A 19907-nucleotide genomic window follows, 5' to 3' on the forward strand; every position below is an offset into this window, starting at 1 on the left:
GACAGGCACAGCTTTCCTTTTAAAAAGAGGATGGACAGGATTCCTCCACCTTTGTGGAGCCAGTGTGGTGTAGTGGTTAAGAGCGGTGGTTTGGAGCAATGGACTCTGAACTGGAGGACCGGGTTTGATTCCCCACTCCTCCACATGAGTGGCGGAGGCTAATCTGGTGAACTGGATTTGTTTCCCCACTCCTACACACGAAGCTAGCTTGGTGACCTTGGGCAAGTCACAGCTCTGTTAGAGTTATCTCAGCCTCACCTACCTCACAGGGTGTCTGTTGTGGGGAGGGGAAGGGAAGGTGATTGTAAGCCGGTTTGAGTCTCCCTTAAGTGGTAGAGAAAGTCGGCATATAAAAACCAACTCTTCTTCTTGGGTAGACAGGAAGCCTCTGTATGTGCACACACGTGCCCAGGGTGCCCACCTCCAGCGCACAGGAGTTATACATTCATGGCACCTCCATTATACTATGCCAGACATGTCACCATTTACCAGACAGTGGCATGGTAAAGGCGGCCTTCTGTCCAATCAAGTGATTTTTGGTTGAGCCAAAAAAGCAGTCACACATTTAGCTTTCTTCTGGCCTTGCAATGCTATACACGCTTGCTGGAGAAATGTTTCCCAAGTGACATTAATTTACCACCTGCTTGTATGAAATAAGGATCAATTCATGCTTGCAGCCATCCATGTGGCTAATTACTTACAATACATCTGTGTGGTGCCATTTATGGCGGCAAGCTGAATCTCTGTGAATAACTTCAATCGCACCAATACACATTAGACTGTCCAAAGAGGGTCTGTGACAGTGTGGCTGAAATCACCACAAGCATGAAGGAAGCCCCCTCAACCATGTTGCTTGCCATGTGAATGTGTGTCCATAGTTGGGTTATAAACAGTACCACGTGGGTGTCAGCACATGTAAGTCACTTGCACATTCTTAGTAAGGAAGGTATTGGCAAGTCACATAAATTGTCTTAATCCCAAACACCAACCGGCAATCCTAAGAGCTAGAGAAGGTAGTCATAATAAAAATGACTGTGGCAAAGAAGCACCAGCTACAATCATGGGAAGCTAAAGAAGATTAAGCAGTATTTCTACCTTACTGTTCTGTTAAATGGCATGGACTGGCTAAGTTCGTGTAGCTCCACCAGTATTCTTGAACTGTACTGGAAATTGGGCCCTCTGTATACAGTGTGTGCATGACTATGCGCCCATACAGCACATACACAGACCATCTGAAATGTTACTCTACTGCTTTCAGCCAGTCATTCAAGAACACGTGGCTGGTTTTCAACTTTCTGAGTGCACAAAGTGAACTGTTACACAATAGTGCTTCTGAGCAAGTTCTCATTTGGGCAAACCTAGTTAGGGGGATGCTGTTCAATACAAAATGAAAGGCAAGATGCATACTTTCCCCCTAGATATTAATAAATCCGAGGAAAAAGACTGCTAGTACCTTCTGCCCTTCTTTAATCTTCTCCAAGAAGACTGCTTTCAAAGCATATTTTAAGCTTATGTACATTTACACTTTACTTGTAACAATCTAAGGGGAATATGACAAAAAGACAAATACCAACTCAGTTGTTTTAAAGTTACAAAAAGCAGATTACCATTGAACAAAGATGAATTTGTATACTATAAATATTTATAAACTATTCCCCAAATGATGTGATAGTTCTTCTATTTTTAATGTTTTGTTTTGCTGCTAGACTATATAGCAAGGTTCCCCGACCTTTTTGAGCCTGTGGGCACTTTTGCAATTCTGACAAAGGGTGCTGCCACCGGAGGTGCTGGGTAACCTCAGGCCAGTCACATACTCTCAGTCTGACCTCACAGGGTAGTTCTGAGAATCAAATGGACAAAAGAACAATGTAAGATGTTAGGTGTGGGGTACAGTGTGTGTTCACATGTGATGCCTTGTTGTTGTTGGTACATAGCTTGTGGAACACCCCCCATGGGACGTCCGTTTGGTCTGAATGCATGCACAATCCATTGTATGTGTAACATTCAACCCATGTACAGCTGAACATGTGCTTGAAACCCCACATTTATCCTGGTATGGCCCCGTTTAATTTATAAAGTAAACACACATTGGCTCTTTCTGCACGTACATGCAGTTCATACAAACATTCACTGTAATATGTCAACAGGGCTTCTATAACTTAATACATACCATGTGTCAGTTACTGATGTAACTGGTCTTAGGAAAAACTTAGTGGAACAAGGTACCCTATTTCACGTACTGTAATATAATATCTGGGATTTTCTCCCTTCTCCATGCCAGTAAGCTACTAATCAGATAGCTGAAGGCTGGAGCTTCGCAGGCTTTAAAGGACCAAGTTGTGTTAGAGTAGGGTTACCCAACCTTTTTGAGCCCGAGGGCATATTTGGAATTCTGACACAGCATGGCGGGTGCAGCAACAAAATGGCCCCACCCACTTCATAAAAACACTTGGCGGGCACCAGAACAGTTGTTGGTGGGCCCCATGGCGCTCACAGGCACCATGTAGGAGGCCCCTGTGTTAGAGAAACAAAATAGATCACAAGCTTTCAGGTTTCATGAAATGTAGAGCATGCATTACAGGTAATTATTACTACTGCTACGTAGGGTTGCCAACTGCCAGATAGTAGCAGGAGATCTCCTGCTAATTCAACTGATCTCCAGCCGATAGAGAGCAGAGCACCTGGAGAAAAATGGCTGCTTTGGCAATTGAACTCTATGGCATTGAAGTCCCTCCCCTCCCCAAACCCCGCCCTCCTCAGGCTCCGCCCCAAAAATCTCCCGCCGGTTGAGAAGAGGGACCTGGCAACCCTACTGCTACGCCAATGTTAACTAACCAAGTTAACATTGTTAACTAACCAAGACCACGGTTACACAGCCCGGATAACCTACGAGAACCAATGAACTCTGACAATGAAAGCCTTCGACAATATTTTTAACTAAAATAGGTGCTTACTGGTGATGTATTCCATAAAGTAGAAACACCTTGTTATAGAGAGCAAAATGGCAACAGCAGCGCACATGCTACAAATGAGGTGAAAAACCACCAATCTAGTTGATCAGATAAACTTGCCAAACAAATTATTAATGGTCCCCAAGTATGATGCAGAGGAACTGAAAGAAATTAGACACAATACAGAAAAGGGATGAAAGAAGACCCCCCCCCACCAATAATATTTTAGTTTAATGTGCTGTTTAGAAGTAACTGAAACAGAACAATATTGCCTACATCATGCTGTACTCCTGCTTTCTAAATGGTACCACATGAAAATGGTACCACATGAAGCATCCACAGAAAGAAACTTTCAATGCCTCTTGTTAAATATAGAGAAGAATCAAATGTCTTTGTGAGATATGAAAAAGTAGGATATAAATATTAAATATAAGTCAACAGAGATGCAACCACTACTGCAAAAATTATCCATTTAGGATAATTCCTTCTATTACCTGTGGTTTAAAGCACATTTATGACTTCATCAAAGGCAGTGCCTAGAACTGTGCAAAAAAAAAAAAAAAAAATTCAGTAAATTTCGGCTTCAGGTTTATTGGACCAGATTTTTTTCAGGATACCCGAAATAAGCCGAATACCCATACTGGTAAATACCCATACCTGAAAAAATTGGAGTCCATTTTAGCCTTTGGGATATTTTTTGAAGCTCCTGTGGGGGGATTTTTAGAGGTAGAGTTTCTCCAAAGGGCTAGCTCCTTTCTCCATAGAAAAGTGTGGAGTTCTATGGAAAAGGGGGTGATCCCTTTGGGAGCCCATAAAATTGGACTCCCTGACCCAAACTCTACCAAACTTCGGGGTTCATGCAAGGAGAGTCCTTTGCAGCTACCCTGAAAATTTGGTAACTCTACTTTAAAAATGCCCCCCAGAGCTCCTAAAAAAAATTCTCGTATAGAAAAACCTTGGGAAAACCGAAGGCCAAATGAGCCAAATACCTATTCAGCTGATTCAGCGATCGGCTATCTGGCTTAGGCTTTATTCTCTATTTCAACATTCGGCTCCAAATAAACCCGGAAAAAGATTAAGTGCCTTTTTTGGGGATTGTTTTTGGATCAGTAAACCCGATATGAACAGCTCTAGTAGTGCCTGAACACAAGCAAACCCTCTGATAATATACCTGACAGACTTGCAGTTTTCAGAACATTACATGTGGACCTCCCTAGATCATTACTTTTGACCTCTTCTTTAATGCTAAATAGCAACAGCATGGTATTCTTGAGCCACCACCTGAGCAGAGGAAAGGTGGAGTATAAATATTTAATGCATAAGTACGTCCCTGTGCACCAACTATTTCTCCACTTAAAGTAGCTTGCTTGGCAACAACCAGAGCCCGTGCCTTCTCCACTGTAGCTTTAAATCTGTAGAACAGACTCTCTGAGCTCTTTAAAGAGAGTGCTTAGCCTCTACAATGAGTTAGATGACAAAAAAGGAGTTTGTACGTTGCATCCATAAGTGAGGTAGGGGGTGTGGCTCAGTGGTAGAGCCTCTGCTTGACATGCAGAAGGTCCCAGGTTCAATCCCTGGCATCTCCAGTTAAAGGGACTAGGCAAGCAGGTGATGTGAAAGACCTCAGCCTGAGACCCCGGAGAGCCGCTGCCAGTCTGAGTAGACACTACTGACTTTGATGGACCAAGGGTCTGATTCAGTATAAGGCAGCTTTATGTGTTCATGTGAGATGTCATTTGATGCCACCCATGTCATGGGCACTAGCTACGATCGAACAGATTACTTATGGAGATGGACATGCCTCGGGTTTTTGATTTGTGTGTGTGTGTGTGTGTGTGGGGGAAGCAGACCTAGAAGCCACTTCTCAAAATACCCCGGTCTCCATGCAGCACCTGGGGTGGCTGTCTGAGAAGCACAAACCCCGAGCCTCCTTGGGCATGTGGAAATAACTGCAGCTGGGTGGATCTCAAGTGCTAATAGGTACATATTTGACATTCACACAACTACTTCCCACCCAGCAAGTTGCAAAGACCTAATCAGCTGGGAAAATAATCATATTTAACCAGGGAGACTATATTGCTGCTTGAAAGAACAGAAAATGTAATATTTCTAGAACACAGAGAACTTCCTCTCAGGTAAATATCTAGATTCCTCTGAAGAAAGGAACAACAACTGCACATTTCTGTCAGGAAATTCCCTGTATTTACCACTGATGGGATTAATCGTTCCATGGCTGAAAATCTGTCCACATTTATCAGCACTGTATAAAAAATATGGCTTTTCAGACCCAAACTTATTTTTCCCCTTTGAGTAAAATAGTTGCTTTTTAGTGCCTGTAAGAGGTTTTTAAAAATGAAAACAAAATAGAATAAGCTATTTTTACTGTATGCAGTGATGAGAAGCATAATCTTAATTGCTGAAAGGTCAAATAGCTTTGGGCTAGGAAAGTGCTGAGATTCAAGATGGCAGGGCATGATAAGGCAGAGGCCGATTCTCCAGGGATCTGATTTCTAGCCCTAGCGATGCTGTGCGAATACAGTATATATCCCATGGCTTAGCCCTAGCCTTTCTCCATCCATCTAATTGGTCTGTTTCTATAGCAAAAACTCCCTGGTTTTATGTTTATTAAATAATGGCTATAAGCCAACACATTAATGTTGTGTTGTAATGAAGATCCAAAGTATGTGATGTGTCTGTGTGCTTCTCATCTCCTCTCTTTCAGGCATCCCTCCCTCCTTTAAAGTTTCAGAGAGATTTACAGTTGGTGTCAAACCACAGACTAATACAGACACACAGGCCATTTATGCAGGGCCAATTTTGATGCTTGCTCAAAGCCCTTTTTTTAAATGCTACCTTTAAAATGCCTATTCACGGTCCCGACCCAAAAGGAGAAATTCCACTCCCCCCCCCCACTGGCCCGCTCCTTCATTTCTTCCATTAGCAACTGCCATTTGCATAGCGAATGGCATGGCTGTGATTTTGCATTCTTCCTTGAGGGGATTCTTCGAGGCGGGGGCGGAGCAAACACAAAAGGTCACATTAAAGGGGCTTTTAAGAAATGTGAAGCAGGTATGCGCTGGCTTCGCAGTCACTTCCTGAATGATGGTTCAGCGTGAAAAACTAAAAATATATATACATATATATATATGCGGGGCACTTCAGCCTGGAACGCGCTACTAATTACCAAGCATAAATGGCCACAGACTAACCATACCTAGAGAAAACACTGGTACAAGCCATATTGCTAACTATAGTAACTAAAAGGCCATGCATGACAAAAAGAGGAGGAAGAGTGTGCAAGTAGGTGGGATGTTCATGATCTCCTAAACAGTTAGGAGACTGAGCAGTTTTATGTCTACCCTGAGCCTTATAGTATGAAGACTCCTCACCGTACACACCTCTTTTAATTGTTACCCTACTGAATCAAAAGCAGATGGAATAAAACAGGCTATTCTCTGTCTTCGTATATTAAAAAAAAGATAAGAAGTGTGAAGGCCATTTCAGACAACAGGCTCCATGAATGGGTCACAATAAGTGTTAATACGTGTACTTATCACAAATCCCTACCTCATGTCCTCTGTCTTGCACAGGACATGACTCACTGTCTGCTTCAGAGAACGATCCAGACTCATCGCTGGAGTTTGTTCCATAGGATGGCTCACATTTTATCTGGGGTCTGACTTGGTTGTACATTCCATCTCCCATCACGCCCGGCTCCTGGTGCTCAGGGGCCAGGAATCGAGCTCCTTGGGAACAGGGGGAAGATGAAAACTCACACAGAGGGAGGCTACAAGGGGAGCCACCACTGCCATCCTCTGCATAAGAGTAGGAGGAACATGAGCTAGAGGTCCTTGTTCTGGTTTCCAGAGGAGGAGAACGAGGGCAAACTTTAATTGGCACTGGGCAGCTGGTGTTAGGCCGCATCCGTCCTGGCAAGTGATCAGCTGCCTGCCCAATGTGAGAATAGGTCTGGCAACTGGGAAGAGATTGGCTACTTCCTGCCCATAGACCCTTTGGCACAGTCTCGGTGAGATCTTTGTCCAAGCTGCTCACGCCAGAATATGAATGCACTGAAGTGTTTACTTGGTCACAAATGTTTGAAGAAAATATAACGCTCCTTCTGTCCACCTCACCTTCCTGCTTACAGAGACCTTCGACAAAGCCAGGACCCCTGAGAGGCGATCCCACTGTAAAATTGGAAGCATCCTTCTGAACAGCTTGCGACAGTCCATAGGTCCCTGTGAAAGGGACATAATCAGCTTTGTGGTCACCCTGAGTTGTCCCCTTGTCAAAAGGGCAGGCTGGACTCCTGGCAAAGTGCTGTTGGGAAGTACTGGGGAAGCCAACTAAGTCTATGTTTTTTGTTCGATTGAAGAAGGACCTTAGGCAGGAAGGAGAGGAACCACTTTTGGACCTGTCAGCTTCGGCAGGACTTGGCTGCTTTCGGTCCATTTCAACGTCCCCCTCTTTATCCCTGATGTCAGGCTCATCTCCAGAGAGGCAAAGTGTGATGTTTTCCTCATCGTTCTCTTCATTCCTAGGCTCACTTTTAATTTGCCCTACAGCCAGCTCCGGCTTGAGGCCATCGCCGGAATTTTCTTCACTGAATGTGCTTGCGAAACCTGAGGTACTAATGTGTGTTGTATTGTAGACATTCTTGGTACAAGCCAGCTGGTATTTCTTGTATCTGGGATACCGCGTTACTGCTTCTTTGTCCAAACTGTCCTTGTCGTCTCTTAGCAGGTCAGCGTCGGGCAGCATCCCTTCCTCTTTGTCTGCTTCCGAACTGGCGGTTTCAAAGTTAAAGGGCTCTGGGTGTGTTCTCTCCCTCGGACAAGATATCTTGGAAGTCTCCGATTCCATAGTCTCTACCTCTTCTTCCTCAGAATTCTCATCTTCGTGCATCCGCTGGTAGGTGGGATCCTTTTTGCACAGGAACAGGCCATCCTCGTTGTTCAGCAGCTGGGTCTGAAGGAAGCTGAAGCAGGAATCCTCCAGGTTGTGCATGCGCAGGAACTCCGCACAGTGGATGACCTCCTGTATGTTTTCTCTGCTGAGTAACAGCTTCGCAGTGTAGGCAAACTGTAACAATGGACCAAATCCCCTGGCAGTGACCTGCAAAAAAACAGGGAAATTGCCAGCATTACCATCAGCACTGCTATTGTCCCAAGCCCCTCAAGTGTTGTTAAATAACTTGACAGCTCTAATGTCCATAAATACCACAGTGCTAGCTAATCTTTCATCAAGTCAGCAGCGAACGTACTTCCAGCAATTAATGCTGCCCGCTGAATTGCTGCCTGCATACTTCATATTATAGGATTATTTAAACATTACTTCCAACATGATTGACAGTATGACGAGCTCTTTGGCACTTGTCAGACAGCCTTCGCCCTATTAGCAGATGCTCATGGGTGCTGCTGAGGTCTCAATGGGAGCATAATCCCATCAGTTCTATCGTACTTCTATAAAGTAGGCAGAATGAACCCTGTACTACTAGAATCATGTCAATTATGCACATTTAATAAACACTTTATTTTGTTACCAAAAGGCTTACAGGTTTTCAAATAAACTGGATATATTTTTATAAGCACTTGAGGACAGGACATCATAAATATTCAATAGTAACAGTGAGAAGCAGGGATGTTGGGGGAAAGGGCACATAATTTAACTTGGATAAGGAACACAGGTAATAACATGGGAAGCAGTAACCATGGGAGAGTCGCATGAAACGCTTACCCACCATCCCATGACTGTGAGAATCTCTGGATGGATTTAGATAGTGGTGAGCTGTGCAGTAGCTAGTTAGAAGGCCTTACTACCACACAGTTCTGTAACAGCATGAAAAGCTGATTATGGCTTCCAACCACACAGTCCAATACAATACCAATATACGAACCTTCTAGTCTGAAGAAATAAGAATACTTGTTTAACGATGTTGTTAAGAGATTATAGAAGACTTTTTTTTAAAATATGGCACAATTGAAGTGGCTCCCATGATTGGAATTCACCCTCAAAACAGCTCCCTCTAGAATCTCAGCCATTACTGGATACAATCCATATGCTTTCAAGCAGTTTCTTTAATAATGAATGATAGGAGTGTGAAATTTGTTAATATGAAAAACGAAAGCAAGCATCCTTAGGATGAGGGCACCCCAAAAACCTGTCAGATATTGCTTAAATTTAAATAGGACATCCATTCATATACTGTTGCAATTCCCTGGGAGAGGCAAATAATAATCTATTTGATAATGTTGTAATGTGGAAGTATAGATTATCAGAATTCAGATAGCTTGGGGGGGGGTGTCCTTGCTGCACTGTTGTGCTTAATATTACCATCTTTCATTGTTTGTCCAGTACCTCACCATTAAAAGTTTTGCAGTTTACATACTATTTTGTTCAACATGCAGTAATACAATTTGGATGTTAAATAATTGGAAAATACAGAATTCACGGGGGGTGGGTATTCCTCGTATATTGTCACCACTAATATAATCTTTATGCACTTTATGCACAACAAATGCATCTTTATTCTGTGAAGAGTTCTGCATCAGTCACGTTGCTCTGATGTTTTAACTATATGATCCAAATACCAATCTCCGCCAGGCATAATCATCAGTGTAATGAGTAACGCCAGAAGCAGAAAAGGTACTTACTATCCTATTGGTTTCTGATTTCAGCTGGTCCAAATGAAAGTATGAAGTTAGCGTGCCTGTCTGGATTTTCCCTGACTATAGATTCCACAGAAAGAAAAATGGTTGTGGAAGTTATGATCAAGCACAACCGCTAGGTGGGAGAACTGCAAAGCTAGCTGATGGCAACGCTATACTTTTCAACCAGAACATCTTTCAGTGTAGTCTAGGCAAAACAAAAACAAAACTGCTGACTCATAACATTCCAAAGGACATTTCCCCCCCCTCTCGAGCTGAGTCAAGGTTTTCGTCCCCTCAAAACAGTACTACTCTGGACATCTGCTATGCAAGTCTTCCTCCTCCAGAGGCTATCACTGGCAGGACTCTTAATGTTGTTGACATAGCACCCACAAACAGCTGCCCGCTTTAAAAAACACACCACACAAATCCAGGGGAAAAATGCTAGGTGGGAAGAGGACTAAATCAGTACGGATCATTTGTCACGCCGGATACCCTATCCTGGTAATAACACAGCAGTAATTTACAACAGGCACTGATGAGAAATGCTACATTTTGAAGTACTCTAACAGCTGTTACTTGCAAATTTAAAAAGATGCCCTCAGGGAGGAGTCTTAGAAGCATTTCAGATCAGCACTAATGTTTCAAATATATAAACAGCAACTTTCGTGATGAATGCAAGCCGGGCTTGCTGGCAAGTGGGGAAGCCGGCAGAATCTCAGTAGCCCGAAGCTGTCTAAATATTGATTTGGCCTTTATTGTAGGTCTACCATCATGCTGCCTTTGGAACGGCTTGTATTTAATTCGCCATGACAAGAAAGCAGATATTCAGGGGACTGTAAAGTGGTTATAAATATTGCACGTTTTTGAGATGAAGGTTTAAAAGCTGCATACATTACAACCCGCGCACTTCTCTGGAAGTTGGGTCTTTTTCTTTCTTTCCAGGAGAAACTTTAAGTAGGCTACTAAATAGCACAGCAACAGCATAACCAAGAGGATGTATAATGAACACAACAATATTCTGCAGCACTTACGACGGACGTAAAATAGCAGTCTTAAAATTTATATTCAGAAGAATGCCAATTTGTCAACATGCACCGTAAAACAGCTTTCTAGCCCTTCTCATTGTATTTCTAGATCTATATGATACACGCACACACTTTAATACAGCATTTTAGCGTGGAAAGCATCCAATTTGAAACCAGAGCCAAAAGCATACATATAGGGATAAACCCTCCCAACCCAGCCAAAAAACAAGCTACCAAGACCCATTCCAAGTAGTCTAGGCTTTGAGGCAACCTTGAAAGCTGGGTGATTGTTAACCAGTGGTAACTGTATGAATGTTTGCACCTTCAGAAAGAAACCAATTCTTTCCCTTTCCCTTGATGTGGAGAGTTCTGGCCCACACTGCTAGAAAACTGAGAGATATCTGTTTTCGTGTTAGCTAGATAGGTGTGAGAAGGGTTTCTCATCTGACTTTACAAAGCAGTTGCTGACCCCTTGAGCACCTTCATGGAATCTCAGTGGTCCTCAGGCCCCAGTTTGAGAAATAGGTTGACAATTTTTTATAAAAGCAGTGAAGCAGGAGAGCACCCCCCCCCCCCCGCAAGCAATAACCTCCCTTGGTTCACTAAACTTCTCTGTTCCACTTGGTGCCTTTCCTGTTGGTGCAAGGGCCACACAGGTAAACCAATATAGCTACTTAGGAATTCACTAGTCAATATATAAAAGGGATGGATATTTATTTAACAACGGTACAAACTGCAGCAAATACTTTAGTGAGATCTCCGGGCTGTAAGTTTTACAGCCCATTCCTGAAAGGGGGAGGGAGGTCCTCAGGAGCTGGTGTGACCCCACACCGGCATAGGTGCCACCTTATCATGGAATAAGGTGGCAGCTAGACTGGCGTGGGGGCAAACACGCTGCTGGAAGGGAAAGCTTGTGACGGCGTGGGGGGGAAAGTGTTCCTGGGGGCTGAGCTGCCTTTGGGCAGCTTCCTAACCCCATTCGCCCCTCAGGTCGCAGCGTGGCTGTGCCATCTTTGTGGGTGGCGCAGCCTCGTTTTGTGCAATGGGACATCCCCCCTTTTGTTTTTTTATTTTTTAACATTATTTTTTTGTCTCTGCATCGGCCAGGAAGCCTCTGAGGAGGTGGCACGGCTGCACTGCTTCCGGCCACCGCGGATCTACCCCCCCCCTTCAGGAACGGGCTCTTAGAAATCCCCAAAAGAACGTATTTGTGCATTTTCCGCACAAATTGGATACAGCCTCTTTGTTTCACTCATAGATTGGATGTGTATTTTTGTAAGCCTCACCACAGTCCATTAAAACAATACTTTAGAAAACCATTTCCACCATTTCATCACTCAAATTAAGGTTCTTTGAATCACAGTAGTGCTGTGATCATTAGGAAAGACTTTATAAAAATGAAGACTCTTGGGTTACTTTGTCAGCAGGATGGGTGGGGGTGGGGAGAGACAATTTACTAGAAAATGCCACCCTGGGCTGCTTTTACCTCCACTGGGAGAAGTGTACAGTATCACATTAGTTCTCTATAGAAGATAAAAGCTGTTATGGGGCGATGGCATTCTGTGGGGGAAAGGCAGAAGACGTGCTAGAGCTCCTCTCCCCCACCATGTTCTCCCCCTTAAAAAGCACCCACAAAATCTTCATTTTAAAATTATCATGACATAGGCGGTCTGAGCTGTGGGGCAGCTACCTCAGGCCCCAAATGGGGGGGGTGCTGGGGGCCCCGACAGCCAAGTAACCTAACTGCCAGACACCCCCACTCTCTCCACTGCCATCATGACTACAGAGGCAATGGAAGTGAATGGTGTCATTTGGGGCAATCAACAGTACAGCAGGCGGCCGGGGGGGGCAGAGTTGCCTGAGACGGTTACCGCACTTGTATTCCCAGCGATGTATTAAGAGTTTGAAAACGTTATAAAAAATACTGTTCGCACTTTCTATGTATTCCCAGCAATGTATTAAAGAGTTTGAAAACGTTATAAAAAATACTGTTCGCCCTTTGTTTGGCCCCTTTAGCTGTGAAGACGTCTTCCAACCATTTATAAGCCGTGGTATCCAAAAACCCTTTTAAAGCGATGTTTTTAATAACATTTTCAAACTCTTACTACATCGCTGGGAATACAAAGTGTGGCAATCCCGAGTCTCAGGTAGCCCCACAGTCAATCAGCCATAGGATGGGGGCCCACTATACCCAATGATTCTTGGGTCCCATCCTTGACTTTTGCTCTTGGCCCTCGTTTCTTCGGGACCACCTCTCCTGGCACACTCCACAAAGGACACTGCTTTCTACAGACAACAACATGCTGGTGGTCCCTGGCCCTAGGAGTGTGCGGCTGTCCTCAATGGAGAGCCAGGACTTTTTCGGCCCTGGCTCTGGCTTAGTGGAATGCTCTTCCTAGCAACATCAGGGCCCTGCGGGACCTTAAAGAGCTCTGCATGGCCTGTAAGACAGAGCTATTCCACCATCCCTACAACTGATGACAGCCATTGGTATTATTATTATTTTTTGAATATTTTTTTATTTTCTTGATTTAAAATATCAACATATAAAACATTATCCAATATTAAAAAATGATAATAATACTAAAGAGTCAAATAATATTACTAAATTAACCACAAATTGACTTCCCCCTCTCCTTCTTCCATCTAAAAATAAATTGTATAAACTTTTGCTAACGGAACTAATCCCAATACTATTTTAATTAATATATTCTTGTCCTAACTAACATTATTAGATCAATACCTAATATAAAATTGATAAAAAGTGTAGATAAGGGATTAGATCAAAGAGTATCCTTTAAATGGTCCCATTTAGAATTAATTTTTTTCAAAAATATTAAACACATAGTTTAACAATTGACATAAACAGTAAAAATAAAAACAGATAGGAACCATTATTAAAGATATTTGTATGTAATCAAAGATATATTAACTTCCCCTACACCTCCCTCCATTTCCATTAAAAATTAATTATTCTGTAAGTCCTCCATTTCTCCCTAAACTCATTTAAGACATATTACAGTTGTAGTAAATTAATATCATATATGGTTCTATTTCCATTAAAGCCAATCCTTTTAACCAATTCCTTTTAATCCTTTCCACATTGGTATTATTAATGCTGGCCTCCCTACCCCCCTTCTCTTATAATTGATGTATTTATGTATTAGGGGGGTTTGTCTGCTTGCTTGTTATGACACAGAGGGTACTATATTAATTTGTGCACCATCTGTGGGTTTAATAGTTTATGAGACTGTATTTTTATTGTTTTAAATGTTTTATTGGTGTGTGTGTGTGTGTGTAATGTGATTTTACTGTTGTTACCCACCCTGAGCCTGGTCCTGGCTGGGGAGGGCAGGCTAGAAATTTAATTAATAATTTTAACTAATAAAAATCAGTTTGTTTGCCCTTGAACAGTGCATAGAATTCCACCCATTCAGAACTCCAGCCCCATTCACTTCCATAAGAGCACAATATATTGGGATGCTTTTCTTCCAGCGTGGTATAGTGGTTAAGAGCGTCAAAATCCAGGAATCAAACCTGGAGAACCAGGTTTGATTCCCCACTCTTCCACATGAGCAGCGGACTCTAACCTGGTGAACCGAGTTTGTTTCCCCACTCCTCCACATGAAGCCTGCTGGGTGACCTTGGGCTAGTCACAGTTCTCTCGGAACTTTCTCAGCCCCACCTACCTCACAAGGTGTTTACTGTGAGGAGGGGAAGGCAAGGCAATTGTAAGCCACTTTGAGACTTCTTTCGGTAGAGAAAAGCGGGTTATAAAAACTCCTCCCCTCCCCTCAAAACTTTCATGATGCTACTCCTGTTGCAACAGTGTATACCCTAATTCCAACAGCAAACATAGGCATTTATCCAGAGTACTAGTAGTCTAGTCCTAAACACAGTTACAACCTTATAAGCCCCGACTACAACTAATTTAAAGGCATGTAAATCTCTTTAGGGGTGCACTGTAAACCATCTCAAGTCCAGTGCAGATGTAGAAATTAACTAGGGTTCAGGACCAGGCCTAGGGGTCATATGCACAACTCTTCTTTGCTCATCAGCACTCACACATAATTCCTCCTGATGACTCATGCTCAACATGACCACCATTTGGATTCCTAAAATAAGTTAAAGGGCATCGCCACATTGGCAACAGTCATTTTTTTTTTTTTGCCATCAAGTCACACCTGACTTACAGCGACCCCTGGTGGGTATCCAAGGCAAGAGACTTCAGAGGTAGTTTGCCATTGCCTACCTCCGTGTCACGACCCTGGTATTCCTTGGAGGTCTCCCATCCGAACACTTGCAAGGGTCGACCCTGCTTAGCTTCTGAGATCAGACGAGATCAGGTTCCTAAATCCAGGTTGAGAATGTGAGGATCTTGTCATGATTGTGCTTGTGACCGCTGTACCCTAGTTGATTAGTACATTTGTACCAGGCTCATATTTTTACTTGTTTCAAAGATTACTTGCTTTTTCCATAGCCATATTAACCTAATAACCTCACTATGCCTTTTTGTAAAGGTAAAATTTATATAATAAAGCACTCTCAAGAAACAGAAGCTTAGGGACACTGCTTCTATTTTTTCTTCACACACTCAAAGACCTCAGAGATCAAACACGATTTGTAATCTCATTTGCCACAATTAACAAACCTGTCCTTACAAAGGGGGGGGGCAAGATGCTGGTAGAGAGATTATTATTTTCAAAGTTCATTTTGGCACACAGTATCAAATACATTTTTAAAAATACAATTTAATTACAAGTTAAATGGACTGCCTGCCTAGATATTTTTTAGTCATTTTGTTAAAGGGGGGAATAATTATAAAAGGGGGAATAATAATAACAAAATTAATTATTTCAGGACTCTCTCTATTTTTTTAATTCTTAATAGTGATTTTAAAAGCTGTAATGTAGATAATCAGTGCCCTCAGCAAATGAGGAAGCAGACAAAGTTAGCTGGGTAAAGTGGCTAAAATGTCCAACTAGGATTTGAGAGATAAAAGTTCAAATCCCCACTGTATCATAAGGCTTGCTGGGTGATTTCGGACTAGTCATGTTCTCACAGCCTAACCTACTTAGTACACATGAAGTTGCCTTATACTGAATCAGACCATTTGTCCATCTCACCTAGTGAACTTAATTTTGGTGACAGTGATGAGAACCTGCAGAGACAAAGAGGCCAGGAGATTCAAGTTTATTCAGAACAAGCCTGAAAAGTACTTCCTATCTGGCTAAAGCTTTCTCAAGCGGCCTCTTAATTTTCATCCCCCTTTGTTTATATTACACATGTTCATTTGGGTGTACCTGTGTTAGCATAAAGTTTAGCTAAATAGTTCTTGTAGGTTATCCGGGCTGTGTGACCGTGGTCTTGGTATTTTCTTTCCTGACGTTTCGCCAGCAGCTGTGGCAGGCATCTTCAGAGGAGTAACACTGAAGGACAGTGTCTCTCAGTGTTACTCCTCTGAAGATGCCTGCCACAGCTGCTGGCGAAACATCAGGAAAGAAAATACCAAGACCACGGTCACACAGCCCGGATAACCTACAAGAACTGATGAACTCTGACCGTGAAAGCCTTCGACAATATTTTAGCTAAATAAATAAGAAGTTCACAAAATTGTGTGGCCAGGGTGGGAATTGTGGTGGTAATGAGAATATTCATTAGAAAACCCTGATTCAGATCTTCCTGTAACATTTCCACATAGTAAATTCAAGCGCTATGAATGTACAATCATAGGGGGGTTATCACTATATTTGTCGATGGGTTTAAAAGCAACAACATTTGACAGCTTGGAAAAATCAATATCCCTGGCAACAGATGTGGGGAAGTGGTGGACAAATATGAATTTGTTGTGCAATTAGGTAAAGGTAGTCCCCTTTGCAAGTACCGGGTCATTCCTGACCCATGGGGTGACGTCACATCCCGACGTTTACTAGGCAGACTGACTATGTTTACGGGGTGGTTTGCCATTGCCTTCCCCAGTCGTCTACACCTTACCACCTTGAAAGGATGGAAGGCTGAGTCAATCTTGAGCCGGCTAACTGACCCCAACTTCCATTGGGAATGGGATCAAACTCAGGTTGTGAGCAGAGTTTGGATTACAGCACTACAGTTTACCACTCTGCGCCACAGAGCTCTTTGTTGGATAGATAGACAGACAGTACCAGTACCAACTGACTGTGTAGACAGGCCATTTGTCATGTTTTTTGGTAAGTAGACTTGGATTTAGTGATTTTTGCAAATAATTTGACAGCAGACTAGAAATGCACTCTGGTATATTTTTCTTTGAAATTAAGCCTTCATAGCAAGAGGCCTCCAGTCAGCATCTGCTACTAAATGTTGCTGAGTAGGCTGGGGAATGTAGGCTGTGTGTAAGTTTTAGCAAAAATGACACTTAGCAAGCCTGGATCATAGCAAGCAAGCTGAATGGGGAATCTGAAAGGAGAATAATACAAAAACGCTAGCAAAGGATTTTTAAAATAGCTCCTTGACTTTGTGTGCTCAAGACAGTTATCAACAAGGAGGTTAACAATTCAGAGGTGACAAGGTATGCCATTGATCCTGTTGCAACAAGGGGGGAAAGTATTTATTAAAAGGCATTTTAAACCTGACTTTTCCCAATAAAGACTTAAGGGGGTGGGGAATACCACTTGATTCAGGAATAATGTAACATTTCAAATGCTGAGAATTTCTGGCGTATAGAAGAAATATACTCTCTAAAGAGGCTTTGCTATTCCACTTGACTAGCTAACAAGGCAATTAAAATCATTAACTGGTAGACTGCAGCCATGGATAAATGTGCTGTCTTTCTGCAGGCTATTATATGATTTAAAACTGAAACTGTTAAGTGCTGCATCTCTCTCTCTCATCTTCTGTTTAACTGTTGTACTTTTGGGAGAACAGGAACGACAAAGTTTTCCCTTATAGCCCCCTCCACCTATACCCCCTTATCATGAACTTAACCTTTTTTGCTATTATGTTTTTAGTATATCTCGGGTCCTGTGTGGCTTGCACTTTAATTCGTTCAATGTATACATATAGATAAGAAAAAAAACCTTCAGTTGTGTGACATAGCACTATTGAAAAAAAGAGGCATACTCTTCAGATAGCACTCACAATTTATACAATGGGCCACATCCTTTGATAACAGATTAAAGACAAGGCTACGCTTAGGCTACCATATAATGCTATCGACCTCTCTTCTACCCTAGCGTGTGCTTCGGAGACAGAAGCAAATTTAGATGCATCTTAAATGCTTGACAGGTTAATATCGCAACTTTATTATCCAATACACAACGCCTCTTATGGACCTCTCATCAGCATAAAGACTACTTAATAATAGCTCAGAGCCATTCTACATCCACAAAGCATGCATCCAAACAAAATGGAGTATGCCTGGTTCAGACCAGATCATATTGAGCTTACTGGATATATTTGTGGAAAATCCTTTGCTGCCTGAGCCCCATCCCAATGTGTGTGAACTGAATAATTACTACATAAACATGGAGCAAAAATCTATACAACATTAGGTTAGCTTAAGCCTAATGACTGTGAGCATGGCATAAAATCAAACCAGTGTGTTATGAAAGTATTCTACTCAGGTCTGATAACCATTTTAGGGGTTGGAAGACGACCCTTTCCTCTCAGACTGATTGGCAACTAACTTTTTTGCTTCTCCTGTCAACATGGCTTAGATAATGTTGTTGTTATGCGCCTTTCTGCGCTTGCAGAAGAAAAAGGGCCATCTTTTCTAGCTGCAGCACAAGTTTTGAATTGCCTAGACTTATCTCTTAGCTAGGAGAGGGCCAGTAGGTAGCTGGCTGTACCTTTGGCCAGGATTGTGGTCACCTGGTTCCATGTAGTTGTATGATGAGCATGCAGCATGGTCCATAAAGGTCAGCACCATTTTCATCATTTTCTGCCTTGATTGTGGATTCAGCTGGGAATAACCATGCTGATTTAAAAGGGTTTATGCATGCGTGTATATGAATGATTGAGGGAGTATGGATACATCTGGGAGCAAGAGCAGGTTACATCTGTTAAGACAGGAGCATTCTCGTTTTGAACTTCTATTCATATAATATTATTGCCACGCTGGAGTGTGTCTCAAAAAAGGCTACAGTTCTGGCAGCCGATATCACTACAGCTGCTCATCTTATTAACAGCATAAATAAACTTTTTCAGACACTTGAAGAAAATAACTGCAATTAGTGCTGTCTGAATAAAATGAAGAACAGCAAAACGTTATTCTGTTGGCTCATTCATTTATTTCCATTTGATGAAACACACAGCCCCCTACATGCTGAATCATCTTATACTTACTAATTATAACATTAATATCGTCGCATACTGCTTCTTAACTAAGATGAGGTCCTCGTTTGGCAAATTGAGTGGCTTTACAATGTCTGTTCCCATTATATGTTATGCCCTTACTTTCAAACATGAGCAGACAACCACACACCAACCAATGTACTTTGATGGCATGAAATATGCTCAGTAGGAGATAAACTTTAAGGCCAGTGGGAAAACGTTCAAAAAGTTTGACTTAATACTGGTGTAGACTGGGAAGCACTGATGGCCTTAGGAAAAAAAGCTTCAGAGAGGCCCCCTGAATACAGTACTTCTAACCATAGCAGTGCCACTTAGGACAGCCCCCCTGAATAAAGAAACCTTAGTTGATTACAGTAAATGGACATGTTTCAGTTTATTGAATTGATTAAAGCTGCATACATTCACATATGAGTATAATATTGAGTACAATGGGGCTTACTCTTGAGTACAAGTGTACAGCATTGCAGCCGTGCATATTTGTACGAGTGAATTAGAAGGCTGTCATCCTTTTCACATTACAGTGAATTCATAAGAACATAAGAAAGGCCCTGCTGGATCAGACCAAGGCCCATGAAGTCCAGCAGTCTGTTCACACCGTGGCCAACCAGGTGCCTCTAGGAAGCCCCCAAACAAGACGACTGCAGCAGCACCATCCTGCCTGTGTTCCATCGCACCCAATATAATAGGCATGCTCCTCTGATACTAGAGAGAATAGGTATGCAGCATGACTAGTATCTATTTTAACTAATAGCCATGAATACTCCTTTCCTCCATGAATATGTCCACTCCCCTCTTAAAGCCTTCCAAGTTGGCAGCCATCACCACATCCTGGGGCAGAGAGTTCCACAATTTAACTATGCGTTGTGTGAAAAAATACTTCCTTTTATCTGTTTTGAATCTGTCACTCTCCAGCTTCAACAGATGACCCCACGATCTAGTATTATAAATTTTTC

The 19907-nt window shown here is 42.4% G+C and overlaps 1 protein-coding gene and 1 non-coding gene across 2 annotated transcripts in view; one reads left to right on the forward strand and one right to left on the reverse strand.

Moving 5' to 3' along the window:
• BACH2 (BTB domain and CNC homolog 2) overlaps positions 1–19907 on the reverse strand; it is a 128085-nt gene that overhangs the window by 8301 nt on the left and 99877 nt on the right. Inside the window, exon 4 of the mRNA XM_056856143.1 lies at positions 6519–8066. Within this exon, the coding sequence (XP_056712121.1) occupies positions 6519–8066 (1548 nt within the window). The remainder of the gene's footprint in view (positions 1–6518; positions 8067–19907) is intronic.
• Positions 4466–4537, forward strand: TRNAV-GAC (transfer RNA valine (anticodon GAC)). Its single transcript has one exon. It is a non-coding gene; the product is annotated as a tRNA-Val (tRNA).

This window comes from Euleptes europaea, chromosome 10 (genome assembly GCF_029931775.1).
Source record: "Euleptes europaea isolate rEulEur1 chromosome 10, rEulEur1.hap1, whole genome shotgun sequence".
Classification (NCBI taxonomy): Eukaryota; Metazoa; Chordata; class Lepidosauria; order Squamata; family Sphaerodactylidae; genus Euleptes; species Euleptes europaea.